Genomic DNA, 21314 nt, shown 5'->3' on the forward strand with positions numbered 1-21314 from the left:
AACATTGGACATGCAAGAGCTGGTCAGGATGTGCTCCACAAGTTTATTGTGAATCTAAATCTTATGGGGAGTTATAGATTTGCTGGCCGAATCAAACTAACAGTGAAGGGTGTTTATTGACATCCTGAATACTGTGAGGAGACCAAGATACCCAATGGTCAGGACACATTTTTAGATGTGACTAAGGATCAACCAGAAAAGGAGCTCCTAAATCGGTATTTGTAGCCAGGGCCGGTGCCATTGAAGTATATCAGAAAGCAGCTTTTCACCTGCTCAAACATTGGTGGTAACGTCAAATTGAAAGAAATTGTATGAGGAAATTGAAAACTCATTGAGCAAACAAACAGTCTAACTTGGCTAATCTGTGTATTTAATAAGTGTCTGTGTATGTGTCACTTTATTTCTTAGAGTAGTAGTCAAACAATGTGTAGAAGTTGCTGTTGTACAAAGATGTATCCTTAAGATGGATTACTGAAAATGCATCATATAGATGCTCTTGGACAATAGAGCTATTCCAAGGTATTGCTGGCCTAATAGGTATAATTACTGATCTTTTACTCATTTGCAGTGAAGATATTTTGCGTATTTGGTGCCGGAGGACTTTGTGTACAAATATTGCTTGGTTCTAGTCTCTTCTCAAAAAATATGTTCAGAAAGAAGGTTTATTTTTATAGTTACTTGCATTGGTTTGACTTAGAAAAGTTATACTCCTGCACTTATGACCTTCATATTTAGAAAGAAAGATGAAACTTTGCGTAATGGTTTAGATGCAAATCTGAAGCCCTAACTGGTTTTATTGGAAAGGTGCCTTGAGGACTGCTCATATAGAAGTTCCTCGAGCTTACTAATTGTACAGGTGGAAGCCTGTCTGGATACCTAGTTTATCTTTTTGGCAGACAGGGAAACAGGTAAATATCAAATTAATTTGTTATTTGAGCATTTTTATTTTGAAAATAAATTAACCATGCGCATTGGTTTTTCTGCTTGCATTTCTGTATCTGGTTACTTATTCCAGTATCCACTACTCTTCTGCAGGTGTTAATGATTAAACAGAACTCTTCTAATTCCAGCAGTTGCCTGGTAACATGGAGATGTGGGTGCTTCCTATTTGTAGTTAAAACATTGCATATCCTGTGTTAATAGTAAACAGATTAACAACTGCATTAAAACAGCATGGATTTTAATTTATATGAACTTTTTAGCACAGGCCAGGACTAAACAATGAGAGTTAATTAAAATAGTGAACACTGTCAGAGAGGAAAGATCTTATTTACTGTATTAAACTGTGGTGTTGCTTGTCTCTCCTCACTTCCTCCTACCATCTCTTCCAACTTCAGACTTTGGTAGCACCGAATTTCTAGTTGCTCACTCTTTCATTTTTGAACTTTGGTTGTAGTGATCATCCTGAGTGCAGATTCCTCAATGCAAAAAAAAGACTGATCAATAATCTGATGTTTTTATATTAGCTCCTTCCTAAGTACATTGTTTTGAATCCAGCTGTAATGCTTCTGCTCTGCCTCTGTCTTTATATCTCACGTCTTCTTATTTTAGAATCCTTGCCCTTACCCTGGTGCTTTGGGTGTTCCACACACAAGAAGAACATCAATTGATATCAATTGCCACCTTTTGGATAAAGTCATATAATATTTCTCTCAATCCTGCTCAGTCCATGACCAGAACCTTTTTGAAGTGCTTTGAGAAATTTTGTGTTGTTGAAGCTGTGAAAGTTTTAAACATTTTATAGCAGATGTTTTGTTTTTAAATACAGCACGTCCATCAATATGTCAAACAAGATCTTGGAAAATTTTGGAAAGAAGTTGATTCGTAGAAGAATTGTTGACTGCAGCACAGATGAAACTCGTTTTGTTAGGTGCCTGACGACGTTGGACCTAATTGCTCTGGGGGTTGGCAGTACTCTTGGGGCAGGTGTGTACGTTTTGGCAGGTGAAGTAGCCAGGGACAAGGCAGGTCCTGCTATTGTCCTGTGTTTCTTGATCTCTGCTCTTGCCTCAGTACTTGCTGGCCTCTGCTACGCTGAATTTGGAGCCAGAGTCCCGAAGACTGGATCTGCATACCTCTACAGCTATGTCACTGTGGGTGAAATATGGGCTTTTATAACTGGATGGAATTTAATCCTATCGTATGTACTAGGTAAGTTTGAGTTTATTTCTGACTTCCTCTTCAAACTGATTGATTATAGGGCATAAAGCTGAGTTTTAGTGTTTAGCTAATGTTTTATTTTGTGCTCCTACATCCTAACAAACACACGAAGGATAGAAGTTCTGTGAGGATTTTCCCTGTCATCCATTGTAAATTGAACTGAAGCGGCATAAATAACCACCTCTTTGGCCCATTAAATGTTAAAGGTGATCAGGCAAACTTGCACTGAGAGCCTATACTGTTAGGTAAGTTGATAATAAAGTCCAGTAATTAAGGATTACGGTATTGCTACAGATGCATTCTTTCCAAAAAAAAGACTTAAAGTTGAGATTTGTTTGCCTTCTTAGATGAATCTTAAAAATCCCAAGATGTTCCTGTAAGAGCAGAAAGTTCTCCCAGGATTCTTACCAACATTGTTCAGTTAATAAACCTAACCAAATCAGATTAATTTGTGTGTGAATTTTGCAGCGTGCTCATTTGCTGCAGTGTTTGTCTTTGAAGTGATCACAGTTGCATAAAAAATGTGCATAATTGGTTGGAAACTGTTTGAGACATCCAGAAGATTTGAAGTGGGTTTTATAACTGAAGTTGTTCATATTCTTTCATGGAAGTGGTGAACAATGCATTGGAGTAGATGCTTAGAGTGTCTGAGCATTACAAGGGGTAATAATGAACTTGCACCAAACACTGAGTTGTTTTTTTTTGATGCACTATCTATAATTCTGATCACTGAAGTTGGAAGATAAGCTGATGGAAGATGGTAATGTTCGTACTATAGAAAAACAGGTCTGGAAAGATTTATTGCATTTATCACATTTCGTGTGGTTTACTAAACACACCCCCTAAGGACAGATATTCAAGGTTAGGAGAGGAAAAGTGCATAGTTTAGATTTAACTATTTCATATAGAGGCAGTGGACGTATAACCAACTGACCATAAGACAGTTGAAACAGTCAGAAGTGAAGTATGCTAGAGGAAGCTGGGTGGTTTGTTTTTTTTTGGTGAACAAAATGGTTGAAGCATATATAAGAGACAATTTTTGACTAAGTCTTGGGAATTGCATGTCACCTTAGAAAACCGAATACAATATTTTGGTACACCTCCAACTTTGTACAATTTATGATATCAAGTGTGCATTGGATATGATTTTTGTGCCATTCATGCAGAGGAATATCACTGCTGTAGAATGGAACACTTCTCCATTTCTGCCATCCACCCAAGCCCCCGGTTTAGTGAGATATTGCTAAGGGGAAAAAAAAAGAAAGTGTTCTTTACTCTGTACCAACCAGAATCTGTCTGAACTGACATTGTTTCTGACTTCTCAGGTACAGCAAGTGTTGCTCGAGCCTGGAGTTCCACGTTTGACAGCCTCATTGATCATAAAATTTCTTCTTTCTTTGGAAACTACCTGAACATGAACTATCCTGGTGTGCTTGCAAAATATCCAGATATATTTGCAGTCATCTTAATCTTGCTTCTTACAGGTAAGACACCAATCAAAATAAAAAGTAGTTGTGGTAGTCAATAAATGCTCAGTGGGGTCTGTGCTTAATATCAATGTACCCATCTTGTGAGCTGAAAGGGAGGTAACAATAACTGACTTAGCAATGCAGAGGCCTGTACCCAAACCACAGAGACTATGAAATTTGCTTTAATCTTATTTTAGCTGCCAATGCAAGATTCATTTCAATATTAAAGTAGGACCAGTGCTTGCATCAGACACAGATCTTTAAATTTGCTTTCTCCACTATGAGCTACACCTGTTATTTACATTTCTTTGGTTACCTAAACTGTAGTATTCCAGGGCGCGGCAGGAGGTGACTCAGAGAGAGGTTCTCTCTGAGTTTGCTAGCCCCACCCACTGCAGAAAACAGATGCTGTTATTGACTAATCCCTTTTTGCCTTGCTCCTCTCCCATTTGCTCTCCCCGATCATATCTCTGGGTTTGGGGACAGAATGAATTTCTTAAACCCTTTGAAATAACAAAACAAGTCAATAATGTTAAAATAATTGTTGATTATTTTAAATAATTGTGTTGTTAAATAATATTCAGTGGATGGAAAAATGAAATGCCTCTATTTTGTGCCTGTTTTTTTTTAAAAAAGGTCTTTTGGCATTTGGAGTGAGTGAATCAGCACTAGTGAATAAAATCTTTACTGCCATAAACTTAATGGTCCTGAGCTTTGTTATTATAACTGGATTTGTGAAAGGAGACATCAAAAATTGGCAGTTAACAGAATCTGACTACAACAAAACCTCCATCAACAGGTGTGTACGTGGGGTCCTTCTCTGTCAACGCTCAATTTTGGTTTTCTCTCTCCTTTTCCTTCTCTAGAAAATGGTGATTTATTTTGGGAAAGAGTGACAAGGGCACTGGGATTCCCTCAAAAATATTCAATTGATAATTTAATTCTGTCCTTTTTGTTTGTTTATTTTGTTTGTTTATTTTAAATGTGCTAAAAGCCCAGTGTAAACCTAGTATCAGTGGTGTGTTGAGGGACATCACAGTTCTAGAGATCCATTCTTCAGATGTTGTATTCTCTCCAGCAGGACTCATATGAGCCAGCCCTCAGAATTTTCCCCCTCCATTATGCAGGTACTCAGGTTTCCTACATTCCATACACCAGATATGCATTAGGAATGTGTAGTAGCCAAATTAAAAGAAAATAAACATGCTTCTGTACCATTTTGTAGGGTTTGACAGTATTGCAGCTACAGGTACAAACTGAAATTTTCTGCAACTGAGTTTCAATTTTCTAAATGTAATGATAAAAATATTTAACTTGAATTAAAATATAGTGTTATATGTTTTTTTTCAATCACCGGTGCCTATGTGCATTATAATAATATGCGTGCATTGTATTTCATTCCTAAAGTCATTGAAATTTATCTGGATGCCTGTTAACATTTTCCACTTGCTTCCCTGTCTGACTTTGGGAGAAATAGTAATGAGGAGAGAGATTGCAGAAACTTTTGGTCCATTGCAAAGAGAAGCAAAGTTGGCATGTAGACCTGGAGAATATATTCTTGATTCTCCTTGAATGCAAGAGTGCTATGAAGGCAGTAATCAGATAGATCCTGGGAAACATAGCTGACATTAATTAAAAATCATGTTAATACAATGTATGCAACTCCCTTTAATAATATCAATGACCAGCTTCCCACCTGAGAGCTCATTAGTCATCCATCCTTGGAGCATCTCCATCGGGACAAAAATGCGATTGAGTTTGACTCTTTTTATATCTTCCTACCCAATCCAAACTAACGTCTTTCTTGGGGTTCAAATAAATTTTTGTGTGGAATGGGTGACATAAAACTTCTGGATTTTGTATTTGTTTAGTTATCTAGTATTTCTTACAACTTTGTGGACATTATTAACAGAAATATTTTGTTTGTATTTCTTAGTACTGAAGGTGAACTAGGAAAGTTTGGTTCTGGAGGATTCACTCCTTTTGGATTTTTTGGAGTTCTTACAGGAGCTGCAACATGCTTCTATGCCTTCGTAGGGTTTGACTGTATTGCAGCTACAGGTACAGACCAAAGTTTTCTGAAACTAAGATTCAATCTTCAAAAGGTGATAATGATAAAGTTTTTAATGCCTGTTATTCAGAGCTTTGAGTGCCTTCATGTAGCCAAAGTAATGTCCATGTGCTCACATTTCTAGCCCAAAGCATGTCAGGTGCCATCTCAATAAAGAAATTGGAGCTTGTGAAAATCAGCCTGCCCAAGTGTGCAGAGCAGCCTAATTGTTATGACAGTCAACATCCATTGTGGTATCAGCACCTCAATTGTGCTTTCTCTTTAAATTTTATTTGTACACCACGGTAACAGGCCCTTCCAGCCCAACAAGTCCGCACCGCCCATTTTAAAACCATGCTAATCTATCCTTAGGCCTTTAAAGTGTAGGAGGAAACCAGAGCACCTGGAGGAAACCCACGCAGACATGGGGAGAACGTACAAATTCCTTACAGACAGCGGCCGGAATCGAACCCCGATCACTGGCGCTGCAGTAGCGTCATGCTAACTGCCATGCCAACCCCTCTCCTTGATTTATTTTAGCTGTGCTACTATCCTCAAATTTCAAGCACCAACGTTGAGTTGTGTGACAACTATTTTTGTTTTTTTTTGCTAGCCAACACCATAGAAAATAGTGGATCTGCTTGTTCTACAGTGGAATTGGAAATATTGCTGCATTATGATTAGGTCTATCAGTGCGTTGAAGGAGTTATGATGGACTTCCTAAAGTTCTAAGGATTTCCATTTCCCCTGCCCCGGCTGCTTTATATGCATGCCTCTCTGTGCCAGTTTCTGAGTAGGTGGTGTTGATTGTTTTATTTTGTCTGCCTCCAGCGTCTGTTAAGGTTGAATCTACTGAGCATTTAAGATAGCAAGAGAATAGGCTTGTGGAGAGGATAGAGAGGAAAGTTGGCAGTGTATATTTCCCCCATCTGCACTTTCAGAAGTGAGTGGCAAGGAGATAGGAGTGAAATATTCGGAAAAGGAATAGGACTGAATAAGGACTCTCTGGATCATCCCCAAAGCAAGGCCACAACCTTAGCAAATGCCTTCCTCACCATTTCCCCATTGTGGCTAGACCATGTTGACACACTTCCCCCTCCCCTTAATTTCTGCTGCATTCAATTGTGTGCCACCTTCTGCAAGACAGATCACAATGTATGAGTGATCATTACTGGTCTGTCAGGACTGAGAGCTGAATTTACCAGCCTATCAAGCCCACAGGAAGGTTAGGAGGAGCGTTAGTCATTAAGGATGAAATTACTCCTATAATGAGATAATACAACAAGAGATAAGCAAACAATGAAGACTTTTCAAGTAGAATTAAGAAATGGAGTAGGAATTAAGACTAATGTGGGAATTGAACATGAACTCCCTGAGTAGCAACTATAAAATGCTAGAATGTATTAATGCCAAGATTAGGAAAGCATGTTGTAGTGGCAGACTGCTTTTATAGCAGGGTTTTAACTTCCATATAGATGGTATAAGCAAGTAAACTTGTGTCTGAAAGGTGGTAACACTGGCCCAGCTATGTATTTTCATCACTTCTTGGTTTCATGCCAGATTTTCATTATTGCCCTTTATTGTTCTGCTGCTTTATATCTCACGTTTGTTTATTTGTTGTTCTTTTCAGGAGAAGAAGCAAAAAATCCTCAGAAGTCAATTCCTATTGGGATTGTGGTTTCCTTATTGATCTGCTTTGTGGCATACTTTGGAGTGTCTGCTGCTCTCACACTCCTGATGCCATACTACATCCTGAACAAGAAAAGCCCATTACCTGAGGCCTTCCTGTATGTTGGCTGGGAACCTATACGGTACATTGTGGCTGTTGGCTCTCTCTGTGCTCTCTCCACCAGGTATACAGAACTTTTATTCAGGGGAACTGCTCAGTGAATCATTTCAAACATTTTCCACTGTGCTTCAGATAAGGTCTCCTTAATAGTTCAGTGAGTCTAATCAGCTACAGATTGGGAAGATTAGCGCTAAAAACTGCGTAAACTGGAAAACAGAAAATGCAAGAAGAACTCATCAGGGCTGTGATGATAGGTCATCAACCTGAATCATTATTTCTATTTCCACAAATGCTGCCTGACCTGATGAGTTTTTCCAGCAATTTCAATTCTGATTTAAGTGTTCAGACCCTAGAATGTGCCAGTTAGGGCTTCTGAAGTGTTACATTAGGTATGACAATGCCTTTGGACTGTGGAGGAATCTGTGGGAGTTTCTGCTGTGGGGGTTGGTTAGCACTTCTTTATACTGCAACAAAGATTTACATTTTTAGGAGGTGGTGGGAGAGAAGAATGACTAAAATAATATATCAGTAATATCTAACTAAAGCCAGTCCCTCTGATTCCAAAACCTCTTAGACATATACTGTAGCACAAAATAATCCAACCAAAAGAAACAAAGGTAAGGCGTAAATTTCTGTGTAACAGGAGCATATGTATAGAAGTGCAGTAATCTGAGTGGTTCCTAATCTCTTTAACATTGCCCTTCTCTCTAGTCTGCTGGGCTCCATGTTCCCTATGCCACGTGTTATATACGCAATGGCTGAGGATGGACTGCTCTTCCGCTTCCTGGGGAATATTCACAAAAAAACCAAGACACCGGTGCATGCAACACTTGTTTCTGGCATTGTGGCTGGTGAGTAGAGTTTATAGCAGGTGACGGAACTAGTCATTTTGGAGTGAAATACTACTATCCTGGCCATTTGTCAATTTGAATTCATTCCTTGTTCAGTGAATAAAGATACATTTTGAGGAGGTGGTGGGAGAAAAAAATGATTAAAATAATATATCAATAATCTCTAAATAACTACCAAATTTGTGGTAGTCAAGTGCAGAAAGCTTTGTGTTATGCTTGTGATGCCATCCCACTGAGTGGCCTGCTTAATATCAAAGCTCCTGTCATTCTTCTTGAGTGAACAATTAGATGATTTAAAAAAACACATTAACCTCTCTCTGGATATTAATCTTGGCATAGATAAAGAACTTGCAGAATACTTATAATGACTTGATCCCCTTTAGGAAAGATAAATTCAGATGCTCTGTGTTTTTTGTTTTATATGGAGGAAGGAATGGCCAAATAAATGAACAGTGTGTCCAAGAATGACAGTGTATGACTACATTATGAGTGTACTCACATTTGTTTTTGTTTTGTTCCAGCTATCATGGCATTGCTCTTTGACTTGGAGGTTCTAGTTGATCTCATGTCTATTGGTACATTACTTGCCTACTCCTTGGTGGCAGTTTGTGTTCTTATCCTCAGGTGAGTGGGGTTGTTGCCATTCTTCTCCAGCCAAAGGCTAGCAACTTATTGCAATGTTTCAGCAATGGTGATATGTGGTTGATATGCAGAGAGTCCTTTAGAAACAAGTAACATATTATTATTCATTTATGTGATGAAGATCAGCATTTATTCCATCCTTAATTGCCTTTGAGAAGCTGGCAATGCCATCTTGAACTGCTGCAATACATATTGCAAAGCTACTCCTGCAGATAGTTGGATTGTGGGCTCCATTGTTAGACCCAGCAACGATGAAGAAACAATAATATATTTGCAGATCAAGTAGTGTGCAACTCGAGTACCTTCCAGGTGATGACACAAAGGGTTAATCTTAGCTTTATTCTGTTTGCAGATATCAGCCGCCTTGGCTTACTGAACGTGATTCGTGTGAAATGACACCATTTGGAGAAAACAAAAGCAGCCTGGAAACCCAAATGAACAGTGAAGGTTACCAGGCTGAAGATAAAACTTCATTGACCTTAAAGCTGCTATTTAACCCAAAAGAAAACGCCCCCACTAAAAGTTCTGGATTAATTATTTACATCAGTGTTGGAATTCTGTGTAAGTATCTTTGGACTGAAAGACCATGATATTTTTGTGGAATATTCTGTGCAAATGATTATTTGATTAGCATGACTTCACTGAGTGTGCTTATGAAGAATGTACTCTCATCATACCTTTGCACATAATAGAAATTGAAATTTGTGATCCATATGTGGATACAGTGGATTTAGGATCCAATAAAAAAAGGAATATGGTGTAGCGACTCACCGTCCGAGCAAGCGAACCAGCTCGGCGGTCGGGTCGTGCGTTGTCGGAGTGGCGAGGCCCAAGATGGCGTTGGGCCTTTGTCTTCCCCGAGTGACGGGGAGAATCCGCGTGTGGGAAAAGTTTGATGACGTAGCACATACCTCATTTCCATTTTCGGTGGGTGGGAACCGTTCCTCTTAAAAGGCCCGCGCAAGGCGGGAAAATAAATCAGTTTTTGTTCTGCAGCCCACTGACTAGTGTCTTGCTTTCACATCGCAGTAGCAGCTGCTACAATGGTTATGTTACTTCACATGGGGTTTGGAGAGCAGCCAGGGCTCAACACTGAAGTTTTATTCCAATGTTATTACTACTGTGGAAGAAAGAACAATCTTATGTGGTTAGGGTAAAATATTGGTTGAAAATAAATAGAGCTCTTCTCTGTGTCTAACATGTGTGCCACAAAAAGAGATTTTTTTATTTAGTCAGCCCTGGTTAATTAAACACAATCCCAATTTTTTTTTCATTGATTAACTGAATGTAGTGTCTTGCATCTTTTAAATTTCCTATCTTATTATTTCATTCCAGCATTTGTCTTGACTTGCATTTCCATTATTATTGCCAAATATTATTTGGAAATACTGAACGTACATATCTTCTGGGTAACACTGCTTGGGGCGCTCTGCCTGGTGGTTGCAGTTATTACATTCGTGATATGGAAACAGCCACAGAGTAAAGTGCCACTTACTTTTAAGGTAAATCTTTCAATCTCCTTTATCAATAGGAACAGTAGAAGAGATTCCCATCTCCCTTTCCCATAAAAAGAACTAACTCTTGCTTGGTTACATTTCCACACTTGCTTATTTCCACTAGTTCAGTTAAGGTACACTGCAGTGGTTAACAATAATATCTAAGTTACTTGTTTCTTATCCTATCACTGCCAAAGTTTGGAATGCATGTGTATCACCCCCATAAGTTCTCTAGGGCTTGAGAATACACAACTTGGGTGATTTTTTGCACCATGTTTTCAATGTTCCAATTTAAATTGACCATCAGATCAGTAAGGAAGCAAAATTACTTTCCTCTTGAATGATAAAACAAAAACTCCTGTAATAGAAAATTACACAAATATTCAGCAAGGCAGCTAGTATCTCTGGAGGGAAGAACAGAGTTGTTGCTCCACAGATGCTATCTGACCTAAGTGTTTCCAGCATGCACAGTATTTTGATTTCGTGAAACATAATGCTATTTTTATGGTTTAACAAACGATAGCTTCCCTTTGTCTTTTCAGGTACCATTCCTCCCCTTCCTACCTATTGTCAGTGTCTTTGTAAATGTTTACTTGATGATGATGTTGGATTTGGGCACCTGGGCCTTGTTTGGAATTTGGATGCTTATAGGTAAGTATAAACAAACTTGAGCTTGCTATATACTCGCTGTTTGATAAGTAAACTATTAATACCCCTGTTAAAATACTACAGAAATTCATCATGACCAGCTTTCACTTTTGAAATTAAATAAAAACTGCAGATGCTGGAAATGTGAAATAAAAACAGAAATTGCTAGAAACACTCAGCACGTCAGACGGCATCTGCGGAAAGAGAAACAAAGCTAATGTTTTATCAAGACTCTTGGACAGAACTGGGAAGGAGAAAAAACCAGTTGGTTTTAAGTTGCAGAGTAAGTGGGTGGGGGGGGGGGGGAAAGGGGTGGCAGCAGGGAAAGGATGGGTTTGACAGAGGGAATATCTCTGATAAGGTGAGGCCAGGATTGCCATGGGATACATTGTAGAGGTCATGCAGTCAACTGGTTAATGGAGGATGTTTGAGAGAGAGGGAAAAAGGGACAAAAAATAAGGAGATGGAGGCAGTTAAAGAATGAGGATGCAGACAAAAGGAATGTGAAAAATAATATAATGCAGGCGAAGTTGTGATCATGGAGAAGAATTCTGAACCAAACTTTTTTTTTGCTGTAAATCATCCATCAGTGATAATTCATAATAAGCTCAGACCAAAAAAAATGATGCTGTTTATTCTGCCAAGAGTACACAGAGTCGGGTCAATCATCTGCCTTTTTAAGATATAGGAAAACCTAGAATATCCACTGCACAGAAACAGGCTATTCATCCCAATCAGTCCATTTCAGCATGTATGATTCAGTCAAGACTTTGCCCGTCTTTCTTCATCTGTCACTAATCCTCTATTCCTCTCTCCCTCACATGCTTGTCCAGCCTCCACTTAACTGCATCTATGCTCACCTCACCTCCCTGTGGTAGCAAGTTCCATGCTCTCATCACTCTTTGGGTGAAGAAATTTCTTCTGAATTCCCATTTTGTTTATTTTTGGTGACATACTTACAATAACAGCCTTCAACTATGTTCATACCCACAGTGAAAACATTCTCTGCATCGTCTATCAAAACTGTTAATAATTTCCTCCTTTTTTCAAGATATCAGGAGCTCAGTCTAAATACATAATTTGGATTATATCTTGGGTTATTGTAAGGTGTTTGATGTTGTTTGTATACTTGTCTAGATTGAAAAGGATTTTTTTGCTCACATTTGAGATATCTATTTGCATGTAAATTCTTTAATACAATAACTATGTCTCAGCTTTTGTTTTCTATTTCATAAAATATTTGTTATTTCCTGATGAGGATAATACATTTTGCAGCATCTTTCTCTGAATGCTATAAAATATATGTTGCTCTAAGCTTGCATTTATCTTTCATTTTTCTAGGCTTTTTGATCTACTTTGGTTATGGAATACGGAACAGCTCTGAGGGTCGTAGTCCCTATCGTACACCTGTAGACTCGGGAAGCCAAGAGAAAATGGACACAATGCTAGAATCCAACACTTTAATTGGTGTTGAAAAATCTAAGGAAGTAGAAACTGCATAAGTGCAAAAAGACCTATGAGAGGAAAGTTCCCTGAAATGTAAACTTCATTCCTAGTTACATTCAATGATGTGTAGTTTTTTTTATATGTGGGAGTATTTGGCTGCTGTCCATTCAGGCTATCACTAATTAACTGGCTATGAGTAGTACACGTATCAAGTATACTAGGGAATAGCCTTGCAAGGCCCTTTGTCAAGGGTTCAAGTGCACTCTTCAATGTTTATAATCTGTTTAAAAGGAATTTTAGCTTGTTCTACAATTCTAATAATCAGTGTACTGTATAGAATGCATAACATACATTTTGCACAGTGTTACAGTGGTAACAAGATGCATTGAAATTACATTTTAGTTTCTACATCTGATACTGTCTCCTGAAATGGGTCATATTAAATGAGTTGACATACAGACCACTAAGTGGGGAATCGCTGAATGGTTTAGATCCAGAGACACAACATCGGTGGTGAAAATGCTAATTGACTGTCTTAGGCAATGTTTGTCATTAAGATTATGTTCTCCTATGACAAAACCCTCATTTTTCAACACAGGTGGAACTTCATCATTACAAACCATCTTGGATCTTCCCCATATTTGTGGGGCGGTGGGGGGGGGGGGGGGTGTGGAAGAGTCAATGGCCAGGTCATGAAATTCAATAAACACGCACATTATTAATATGTCCTGTGCCAGTGCAATGGATGTGGTCTTACTACATTAACTTAGCATCATCTGTTATCTTCTCAGTCCCTTAAGGTGATGCTTCTTTGAATCCACTGCTAGTCTGTACTTCTTTACAGAGAGGATTTATTAGCTCATGTTTTTTGTGTTTCAACTGGCACAGATATTACATCATAGTTAAACAATTAATATTGAGGAATAGCACAGCTATTTTCCGATGTGAATGTCTTTGTGATACAAAGTTTCTGTTTAATAAGTTTTAACTGCTAGAGCTTAGATATGGTTATTGCAGATGTATGTACCTTCTGCCATTACTGTGCTTTAATTTTACAAGAATAGAGTGGGGGAAGGTCACTGAAAATGTTTGTCACTCTTTGGTTGTAAATTAGATCCTCTGCTTGCTCCAGGGGGCTGGTCTTCTTTCTCAGTGGATTTTTTGAATACAGATGGCAATTTGCTTGTATATATTTCATGTAAATGTTACAATATTTTGTAGATATTATATTTTGCATTACAATCAAAAGTCATGATTTCGAGAGAGATCTTGGGGAGGTGACTGATATGAGTGGAGCGGTTGGGTCTCCAAGCCCCTCGCTTTGGAAGTTAAGATTAAGAATGGGACAGATTTTTGAACTTGCCAAAAGGAAGTGTAACGGCTCTTGTGGATTGACTCTTATTAATTATCCATTTTTAACTTTCATTGAAATAATGACAATTAGGGATTTCTAGTGGACACCTAATCTGCAATGCCTGTTTTATCTCCTTCCCACCAAGGCACCAAAACAAAAAACTACTTGAATGTTTCCATAACACTGAAGAGAAATAGCCCTTTTTAACACCTGTAAAGAGTGTTTTACTTTGAAACAGTTGAACTGATTACACGGGGGTGATGGAATCCACAGTGAGAAGCTGTATTTAATTTAGCATTGACTAGCTAGGACTTTACAATGATGAACAATGCTCCTCACTTGTCTCACTCCAACTGACTTCATCTGCCAGAGAAATTTTACTCTGAACAAATTACACTTGACGAGTTGTTTTCATTTTGAAATGCCTAGTTATTTAAATATTTTTGTATTTTTAAAAGATGTCAGGTAGATTTAAAAGTTAAATGTGCTAACTATTTCTGTTAAATTAGCTAATTGTGCTAATTAAATAGGACAATGCTTTCAATGTTGTATGTAAATCTAGATCATGACCAAAGAAAATATTATCAAAACATGACTTTAGTTGTAATATCCACAATCTTATGTTCACCTAACATAATTTTTCAGTGATTGTTTTCAAATGCAGTATTTAAAAAAAATGCTTGTAACCTTGAGGCAATTGGTCAAACATAGCAAATAATTTTTAAAATCTGTTTAAGACAGAAGGCTTACTAGAGCATGTAATATTTATATACAATGTATGTATATTTGTTTCCCCAAGTATATAAACATGTATATACTGATTGTTGTTCGGTTCAATTTGTACATATTTTTTGTAGTGGATTGGCTTGTATCAGTCAAATATAATGGATTCTTCTACTGTCAGGATCTATTTATTAAACTTACTTTTTTAAACTCTGCTTAATTTGCTAATATGCCTGATTTATTTTACTATTCAGTCTATGGATGCAGAGCACTACCTCAAAAAATGTAGTTCCACAACACCAGGAGAAAAGTAGGGCTGGTCACACAAGAAGTGTTTGTTTATTCTGTCAATTTTTTGCCACTTTGTTTAGTGTTGGTATGGAACACGTACAGAAACAATAAATTAAAAAACATGGCATTTGAGCTATGACAGAATTGTTTTGATGTGGATGGTGAATCTGCCAGTAGCACTAACAAGAAAGAAATGTGCATCATGTTAAATTTTATGCTATACAGGATGTCACCTAGAAGAATCAAAGACGAGTACTATTGACCTGCTGCAGGGGACTGCAAGCTCATCTGCTGTTGTATTTTATTCTCCAAGTGTGATTTGGGTTATTCTTTTTGGATCAATTGGTAGAGTTTCTTTTGTCAAGAAGACCATAAACACTAGATCAACTGATGTTAAATATGAAAGTCCTTGTCGAATTTTTTATTTTAAAGTGGGCTGCTTTCCAAGTTACCTACTCAGCTTTTTCTTTTGTCAAACAACAAACTCCCTGCTGCTTACGGAATCTTGCACATTTTTGCCTTCATTTCTATTTTGATAACACCCCAGTTAAGGCACCTTGGTATGTTTTGCCACATAAAAGAAATATAAGTTGTATACAAATTTTTTGCTGAATTATGTGACTATATTTCAGAAATACTAGTACTAGTTTGCCTGTGGTACAGTGCACCATTATGAAAAGGTACTTCATAAATGCAAGTTTTTCTTTTTTTGATAACAAAAGTAAATAGGTGAATCTGTTGGGTCTCTACCATTGTTCTGGTATCAAGTACTGTCCCTTTTTCCTCAATCTAGCATTAGAACACTTAGTTCCCAGTGTTCCACATCTGAAAACAGTTGAACACAAAGATTAATTAGTTAATTTCCCATGGCACTGCTGCAGTATCAGATTTTATCTGTCTAGTGGTAATCATAAACCCTATTGCAATACCTCCAATCAAGGACATTTCTACCTCATCACTAGATTACCCTCATCAAACAGGTGCTCTCCATATGAAAATGCACATGTTGACGTCTCTGAAGGAGATGATGAAAAAGTTTTTCTTATTGATTGGAGTTGATTCTAAGTCTTTACCTAATTAGATAAACTAAGCCACAGCATTACTTGAGCCCTTCCATTAGGCATTAACACACCAAAAAAAAATCAGGGAACCTTTGTTTGCTCTCTCATTAAAAGACGATGCCCATGCAGACACCTTGATGCTGCAAATTAGTCTTGGTTTAGCTGATTTGCAGGCAGAACAGTCTTTCAACACACAACTTTGTGGCACTTTTGTGAAGTGGAGATAGCAACCGACAATCGTAGAATCGTATCTCACTCACAGTAGGCAAAGTTTACAAATTAAAATTGAAGGAAAGGGAAATTGCTGGAATACCAATGAATGTGGCTTCTAGCCAGTACACTGGTCAGTAATAAAATATCATCGATATTTCCAAAAGATATTACAAGATAGAAAAACTTACTTAAACATTTCAAAATTTGAACCACGCCACTATTAGTCAATGTAAACAAAAGTAGAATTTTTTATTAAATTGTGCATCTAAGTACTAAACTGGTAGGTCTGAGTGAAATAAAATCAGCAAATCACCGTCTAAATTAAGCATAGAAGCTATTAATGTTTCATTGAAAACTGAAAGATGAAAACCAACTATGTTGTAGAAAAATACCAATTTATGCAATCTAAATTAAATACTAAATAATATATTCCTTAAAAAAAAAGCCATATAAATGAAACAAGACCAGAAAATGCTAGAAAAACTGAATAGGTACAGCAGTATCTATGGAAAGTGAAACAGAGTTAACTTTTTAGCTAGATTGTTTTGATTCTGACAAGAAGAAATTGGTTATGACAACCTGCTTCTGATCTGAAATGTTAATAGTTTCTCTTTCTACAGATGCAATTTTCCAGCATGTCAGTGTTTCCAACATTTTCTGCTTTTATTTCAGATTTCCAATAGCTGCAGTTCTTTGATTTGCACATAAGTAAAGCTTGATCTGAATTCTTTTAACAGTTATTTGTTCAACTGGAGCAATAATGGCGGAACTACATTGCATCAGTGAAGTTTGAGATGGACAGAGTTCCTTTTTATGACACCATCCAGTAATGCACACATAGTTGCCAGGATCATCAGCCCATTTGTTATAATCCAATTAAAATGGAAACTAAGCAAAATGCAAGAAGATCAACTGTATCCAAATACTATGTAGAGAACTTGAGGGAAATAAGTAATATTTTATGTATTTAAAAGAAACAAATAATAGCACTGAGAAACCCCTCTCTCCAGTAACATGCCATCCTACAAACAGTATTAAATACTTTATGCCACCACAATGTACATTTATGTTAAGCAATAAAAAGGTTAGGCAGACTGTGGTAGAATATTTGTTAAAGAGTTTTAATCTTTCCCTTGGGGGATAAAATGCAGTAATAGCTTCTACCGTCGTATTTTATGCCTCTCCCTGCGTTGGTGTCTGTCTTCATCTTTATATCGATCGTCATCTCTTTGGCGTTTATGGTCCCTTTCCCTGTTTTTGTACCGCTCTCTATCTCCATCATGCTTTTCTCTTTCCTCGGCCCTCTCCTCTCTTCGTCTTTCCCGATCTCGACCTCTCTCCCATTTCCAGTTATCCCTTGTTCTATCCAGTTTGTCAACTGGTCCCTCCGTGTACAGTTCTGCTTTCAGTGCTGGCAGACTGAAAGGCTTCCTAAACGGACGATCCCTCCCACCAAACCGTAGCTGGCCAGATTCTTTTTTACCTCCTAATCCTCCACCAAATCTCCGTGGGACCCATCCTTTTAAAGTCCGTTCCAATTCAAAATCAACAAATATTTCATTTTGGTCCACCACTAATTTATTGCTATCCCGATGTGCCTTTAATAAAGAGCGCTCGTCCTTGTATTCGATGAAACCGTAGCATTTGGAAAACCCAGTAACAATGTCCCGCACAAGCCTCAGTCTACGAATGTCTCCAAATCTGGAGAAAGTGTCTTTTAACTTTTCCTCAGAAGTCTGAGGATTCAACCTGGCAACAAAGAGGGTCAGGTGAGGATCTCCTATGACACCCTTATTTGGTCTGTACTTGGCTGCAATTGCCCTCGAGACAGCTCGGTCGTGGGGCTCCTCATCCGTCCCATCGATGCTTCCGGCTTTTAGAGGGTTGTATTGTTTTGCAATTGGAGTCCAAAGCTCACTCATCATGCTGAAACACAAACAAGTATTGAATTAAACCAATGGAAGACAACTAAAAATCAGTGTCACACTCAACTACAGCTGCTGCACCTGTGCCTTGATCGCAGAAACCTAGTACAAATAGATACAATAGACACCAATGTGGAATGGACACCAATACAGCATTGACCCAGTGCGGAACCAGCTATCATATAAATGGATGATAAACCTGGATCAATGCATGGGTTTAACACCACAGCTCAAGACGACCTTTCTCCCACATAATATTGACATATGGTCACAATAAACAATAAGCAAAAATCAATGAGCACTTTCCACTTCCGAGTCCAAACAAAATCATCAAATGCAACTTTTAATTATTTCCCTTCCTGACAGAGGACTCCAAAATTGCCCAGGTTAGCCCTGCCTTAAGTTCACTCCTGGGATGTTCTTTCCCTCAAAAACTTAGCTCAGCCCATTGCCCTGAGTTTGAAAATGGTGTTTTTCATTGGCTGCTGTGCCTTGAACTGTTTTTCCGGGTCATTTCAAATTTACGCTTTACTGAATCTATTAGTCACTAAGGTTATCATACAAATGTGAGAAAGGGAGCACATACATTACTTGCACAGCAATATATGAAAACAAATGTACTGGAAAACATGTCTAATGACATGTTACAAATTCAACTTTCTATTTTTTATCTTGCCATATATTTGTTCACCAATTTTATTCTTTGGTCTTGCATTTGTAGTTTCAAGCTTTCAATCAAACTGAATTTGGCCTGTATTAATAACTCACATTAGGTGGCAATGCAGCTCAGATGACAGCAAAAAGCACACATATACATGTCCACTCCCAGATCATTTCTTGCTTATGCTTTGCTTATACTTCGCTTATACTTCTAATTTTCTCCACTTTGAAGCTGCAGAAGTGGGAAGTATATTTCCATAAAACAACTCAGTCTGGTCAAGTGAAATCCACAATCATGCACTCTGCAGCAGAAACCGGTGAATAATTGTCAGGGAGCTTGGCTCCCATTGAGGAGACGTGTAAATGATCGCGAAAGCGCTGGCAGGAGCTGCACTGGCCGACTGGGAACTCGACACAAAGACTAAATCCCGGGGTACTCTGCCTTCCGCATTTACCCGCTGAGTTTTGGGGAAGTCTATTCACAAATAAACCTTAGCCCTGTGTCTGTAACGACTGCGACAATAATCTTAAATTAAAAGCGAAATTAAATTAAACGCGAAACAGGATTTTGCGCGGAGTGGCCGCCCACGTGACGCTGGGCCCCGGGGAACACAGCGGCTGGGGGTGGGAGACAAACCCTGCAGACCAATCCCTTCAAAAGCAACGAGACGACCAGAGAGAGAGAGAGAGAGAAAGAGAGACCGACCGACCGACCTACCGAGAGCCCGTGTTAATGAATGAATGTTATCAGTTCAGGAGCTAGCGTCGGCGAAAGTCCAGCGCCATTTCCCGTCCGGCCCTTCCGCGCTCCGACTCGTTAGTTTGCGCCTGGTGACGGAAGATGGTTCCGGCTGGGTGCTGGGACTTGGAAGAGAAGGCAGAATTAATTCGTTTCTCGGGAGGAGAAAACCTTTATTGCTTTCTAAGGTTTTTTTAGTATCAATTTCTAAATATAACTTAAACTTGTCCAGGATAATTTCCTGTTTAAACTGTTGCCGTTGTACCTCCAGGTTCCAGTATCTGCAGTCTCTTGTGTCACTCTGTGACACAGGGGACTGCAGATGTTGGAAATCTGGAGCAAAAAAAAACTGCTGGAGGAATTCAGCGGGTCGAGTAGCATCTGTGGAGGGAAAGGAATTGTTGACGTTTCGGGTCAAAACGTGCATCAGGACTTGATGGATCTTCAGGTGCCTCCAGCTGTTTGTTTTTTTTTTGCCTTTGTATTGTGTTGCAGAAGCTAGGCCATCCGCAAATCCAATAGAAATACATTACAGGTTCTTCAGCAAAGGGATACCATGAGCCAAATACTCAGGTGGAGGACCAAATGCCTCAGAGGATTTTAAGAGGATTTTAAAAAAAAGCTGGAGAAGTTATTCCAGGATTTAGGCAATTGAAGAGATGGTTGCTAGGGTGGTGGGTATCTTGTTCCCTTCCTGAGGCAATGCAAGAAGATAAAATTGAAGTAGTGAATGACCTTGAGAGTGTTCAAGGGCTAGAGAAGGTTACAGTGATAGGACAATAGAGAAGTCATGTAGGGATTCAGAAATGAGGATAAGAATTTTAAAATTCATGTATTGCCGGACTCGAAGCAATTGTAGTCCAGAAACAGGTGACTGGGATGTCATTTAGAATGTGAATACGGTTATTCCAAGTTTACATCAGGTAGGAGGATTCCAGGAAACAAATATTGTTAAAATTTCTGCTACAGTACTTACTATATAAAACTGAACTGCATTATCAGCATTTACTAAAATTGATTATTCTCTCACTTCCCACTCTACGTCACCCTCCCCTTGTGGAATCAACCAGCAGAAGTTGACCATGACTCTTGCTGAGCTGAAAGTAAGAGCTTGTGCAGTAGCAGTGATTGTGAATATCAAGCTGTCAGCATAATGGTTCAGATAACAAATCGGCAACATAATGTAAATCATGCAGTCTAGACTAATTGTCTTCTAAATTTAACTGCTTGAAACCTAAATAATTATCATGGGATGGCTGTGGGTTCAATGGAACTTAAATACTCATCAACTTTATAGAGCCGCCTCCCACAGCCGAAGTGCCATTGTAGTCAAACCCGAACTACAAATAATCAATGCTTGTGCTTTTGATAGCATTATATGGAATGGAATCTTCTCGGGAAGCAGGGTGGGAGCAGCTGTAGTCAAGATAGCTGTTGCAATCTATGAGCTTTGAATGTATCTTAGTCACTAACCTACCCTCCAAGATGGAGACGGGGAAATCCAGAAAGGGAAGGGAAGAGTCAGATTAGCCATGTGAAAATGAGAGCAGAAGGAAAGTGAGGGCAGAAGGAAGTTGGCAGCAAAAGTGATGAAATTTTGAGTTCTGTTTGGATGTAGGAAGCATCATCAATGTAGTCATCAACGTACTGAGAAAAAAGTTGAGGGACAGGGCCTGAGTGGAACTGAAACAAAGACTGTTCCATTTACTCACAAAGATTAAGTTGGACCCATGCAAGTTCCCCTAAATATACCTTTGATCTGAGAAAGTGAGTGGAGTGGAAGTTGTTTGATGTAAG

At 38.5% G+C, this 21314-nt stretch overlaps 2 protein-coding genes across 4 annotated transcripts in view; one reads left to right on the plus strand and one right to left on the minus strand.

Moving 5' to 3' along the window:
• Nucleotides 1-14843, plus strand: part of LOC127573519 (cationic amino acid transporter 3-like) — a 29763-nt gene extending 14920 nt beyond the window's left edge. For 2 of the 3 annotated variants that reach the window (XM_052021809.1, XM_052021811.1), the window contains exons 2-12: nt 1769-2151; nt 3486-3644; nt 4266-4428; nt 5566-5690; nt 7310-7532; nt 8180-8319; nt 8841-8943; nt 9314-9522; nt 10297-10463; nt 11000-11108; nt 12447-14843. In XM_052021809.1, the coding sequence (XP_051877769.1) occupies nt 1782-2151; nt 3486-3644; nt 4266-4428; nt 5566-5690; nt 7310-7532; nt 8180-8319; nt 8841-8943; nt 9314-9522; nt 10297-10463; nt 11000-11108; nt 12447-12607 (1929 nt within the window). In that variant the 5' untranslated portion in view covers nt 1769-1781 and the 3' untranslated portion in view covers nt 12608-14843. Of the gene's footprint in view, nt 1-12; nt 909-1768; nt 2152-3485; nt 3645-4265; nt 4429-5565; nt 5691-7309; nt 7533-8179; nt 8320-8840; nt 8944-9313; nt 9523-10296; nt 10464-10999; nt 11109-12446 lie in introns of those variants that run through there. The other variant, XM_052021810.1, reaches the window with a different exon arrangement.
• Nucleotides 14844-16061: 1218 nt separating this feature from the next.
• On the minus strand, nt 16062-19935 carry snrnp35 (small nuclear ribonucleoprotein 35 (U11/U12)). Its single transcript, XM_052022443.1, has 2 exons — nt 19497-19935; nt 16062-18119 (listed from the first exon to the last, which is right to left on the minus strand). Exon 2 carries the CDS (start codon nt 18116-18118, stop codon nt 17354-17356), a length of 765 nt encoding a protein of 254 aa, XP_051878403.1. The 5' UTR covers nt 18119; nt 19497-19935; the 3' UTR covers nt 16062-17353.
• Between the last annotated feature and the right edge of the window lie 1379 nt (nt 19936-21314).

This window comes from Pristis pectinata, chromosome 8, assembly GCF_009764475.1.
Source record: "Pristis pectinata isolate sPriPec2 chromosome 8, sPriPec2.1.pri, whole genome shotgun sequence".
NCBI lineage: Eukaryota > Metazoa > Chordata > Chondrichthyes > Rhinopristiformes > Pristidae > Pristis > Pristis pectinata.

Bases quoted from the DNA above. Each gene is read 5' to 3' on its own strand.
- snrnp35 (XM_052022443.1), bottom strand. From the start codon at position 18,118: ATGATGAGTGAGCTTTGGACTCCAATTGCAAAACAATACAACCCTCTA.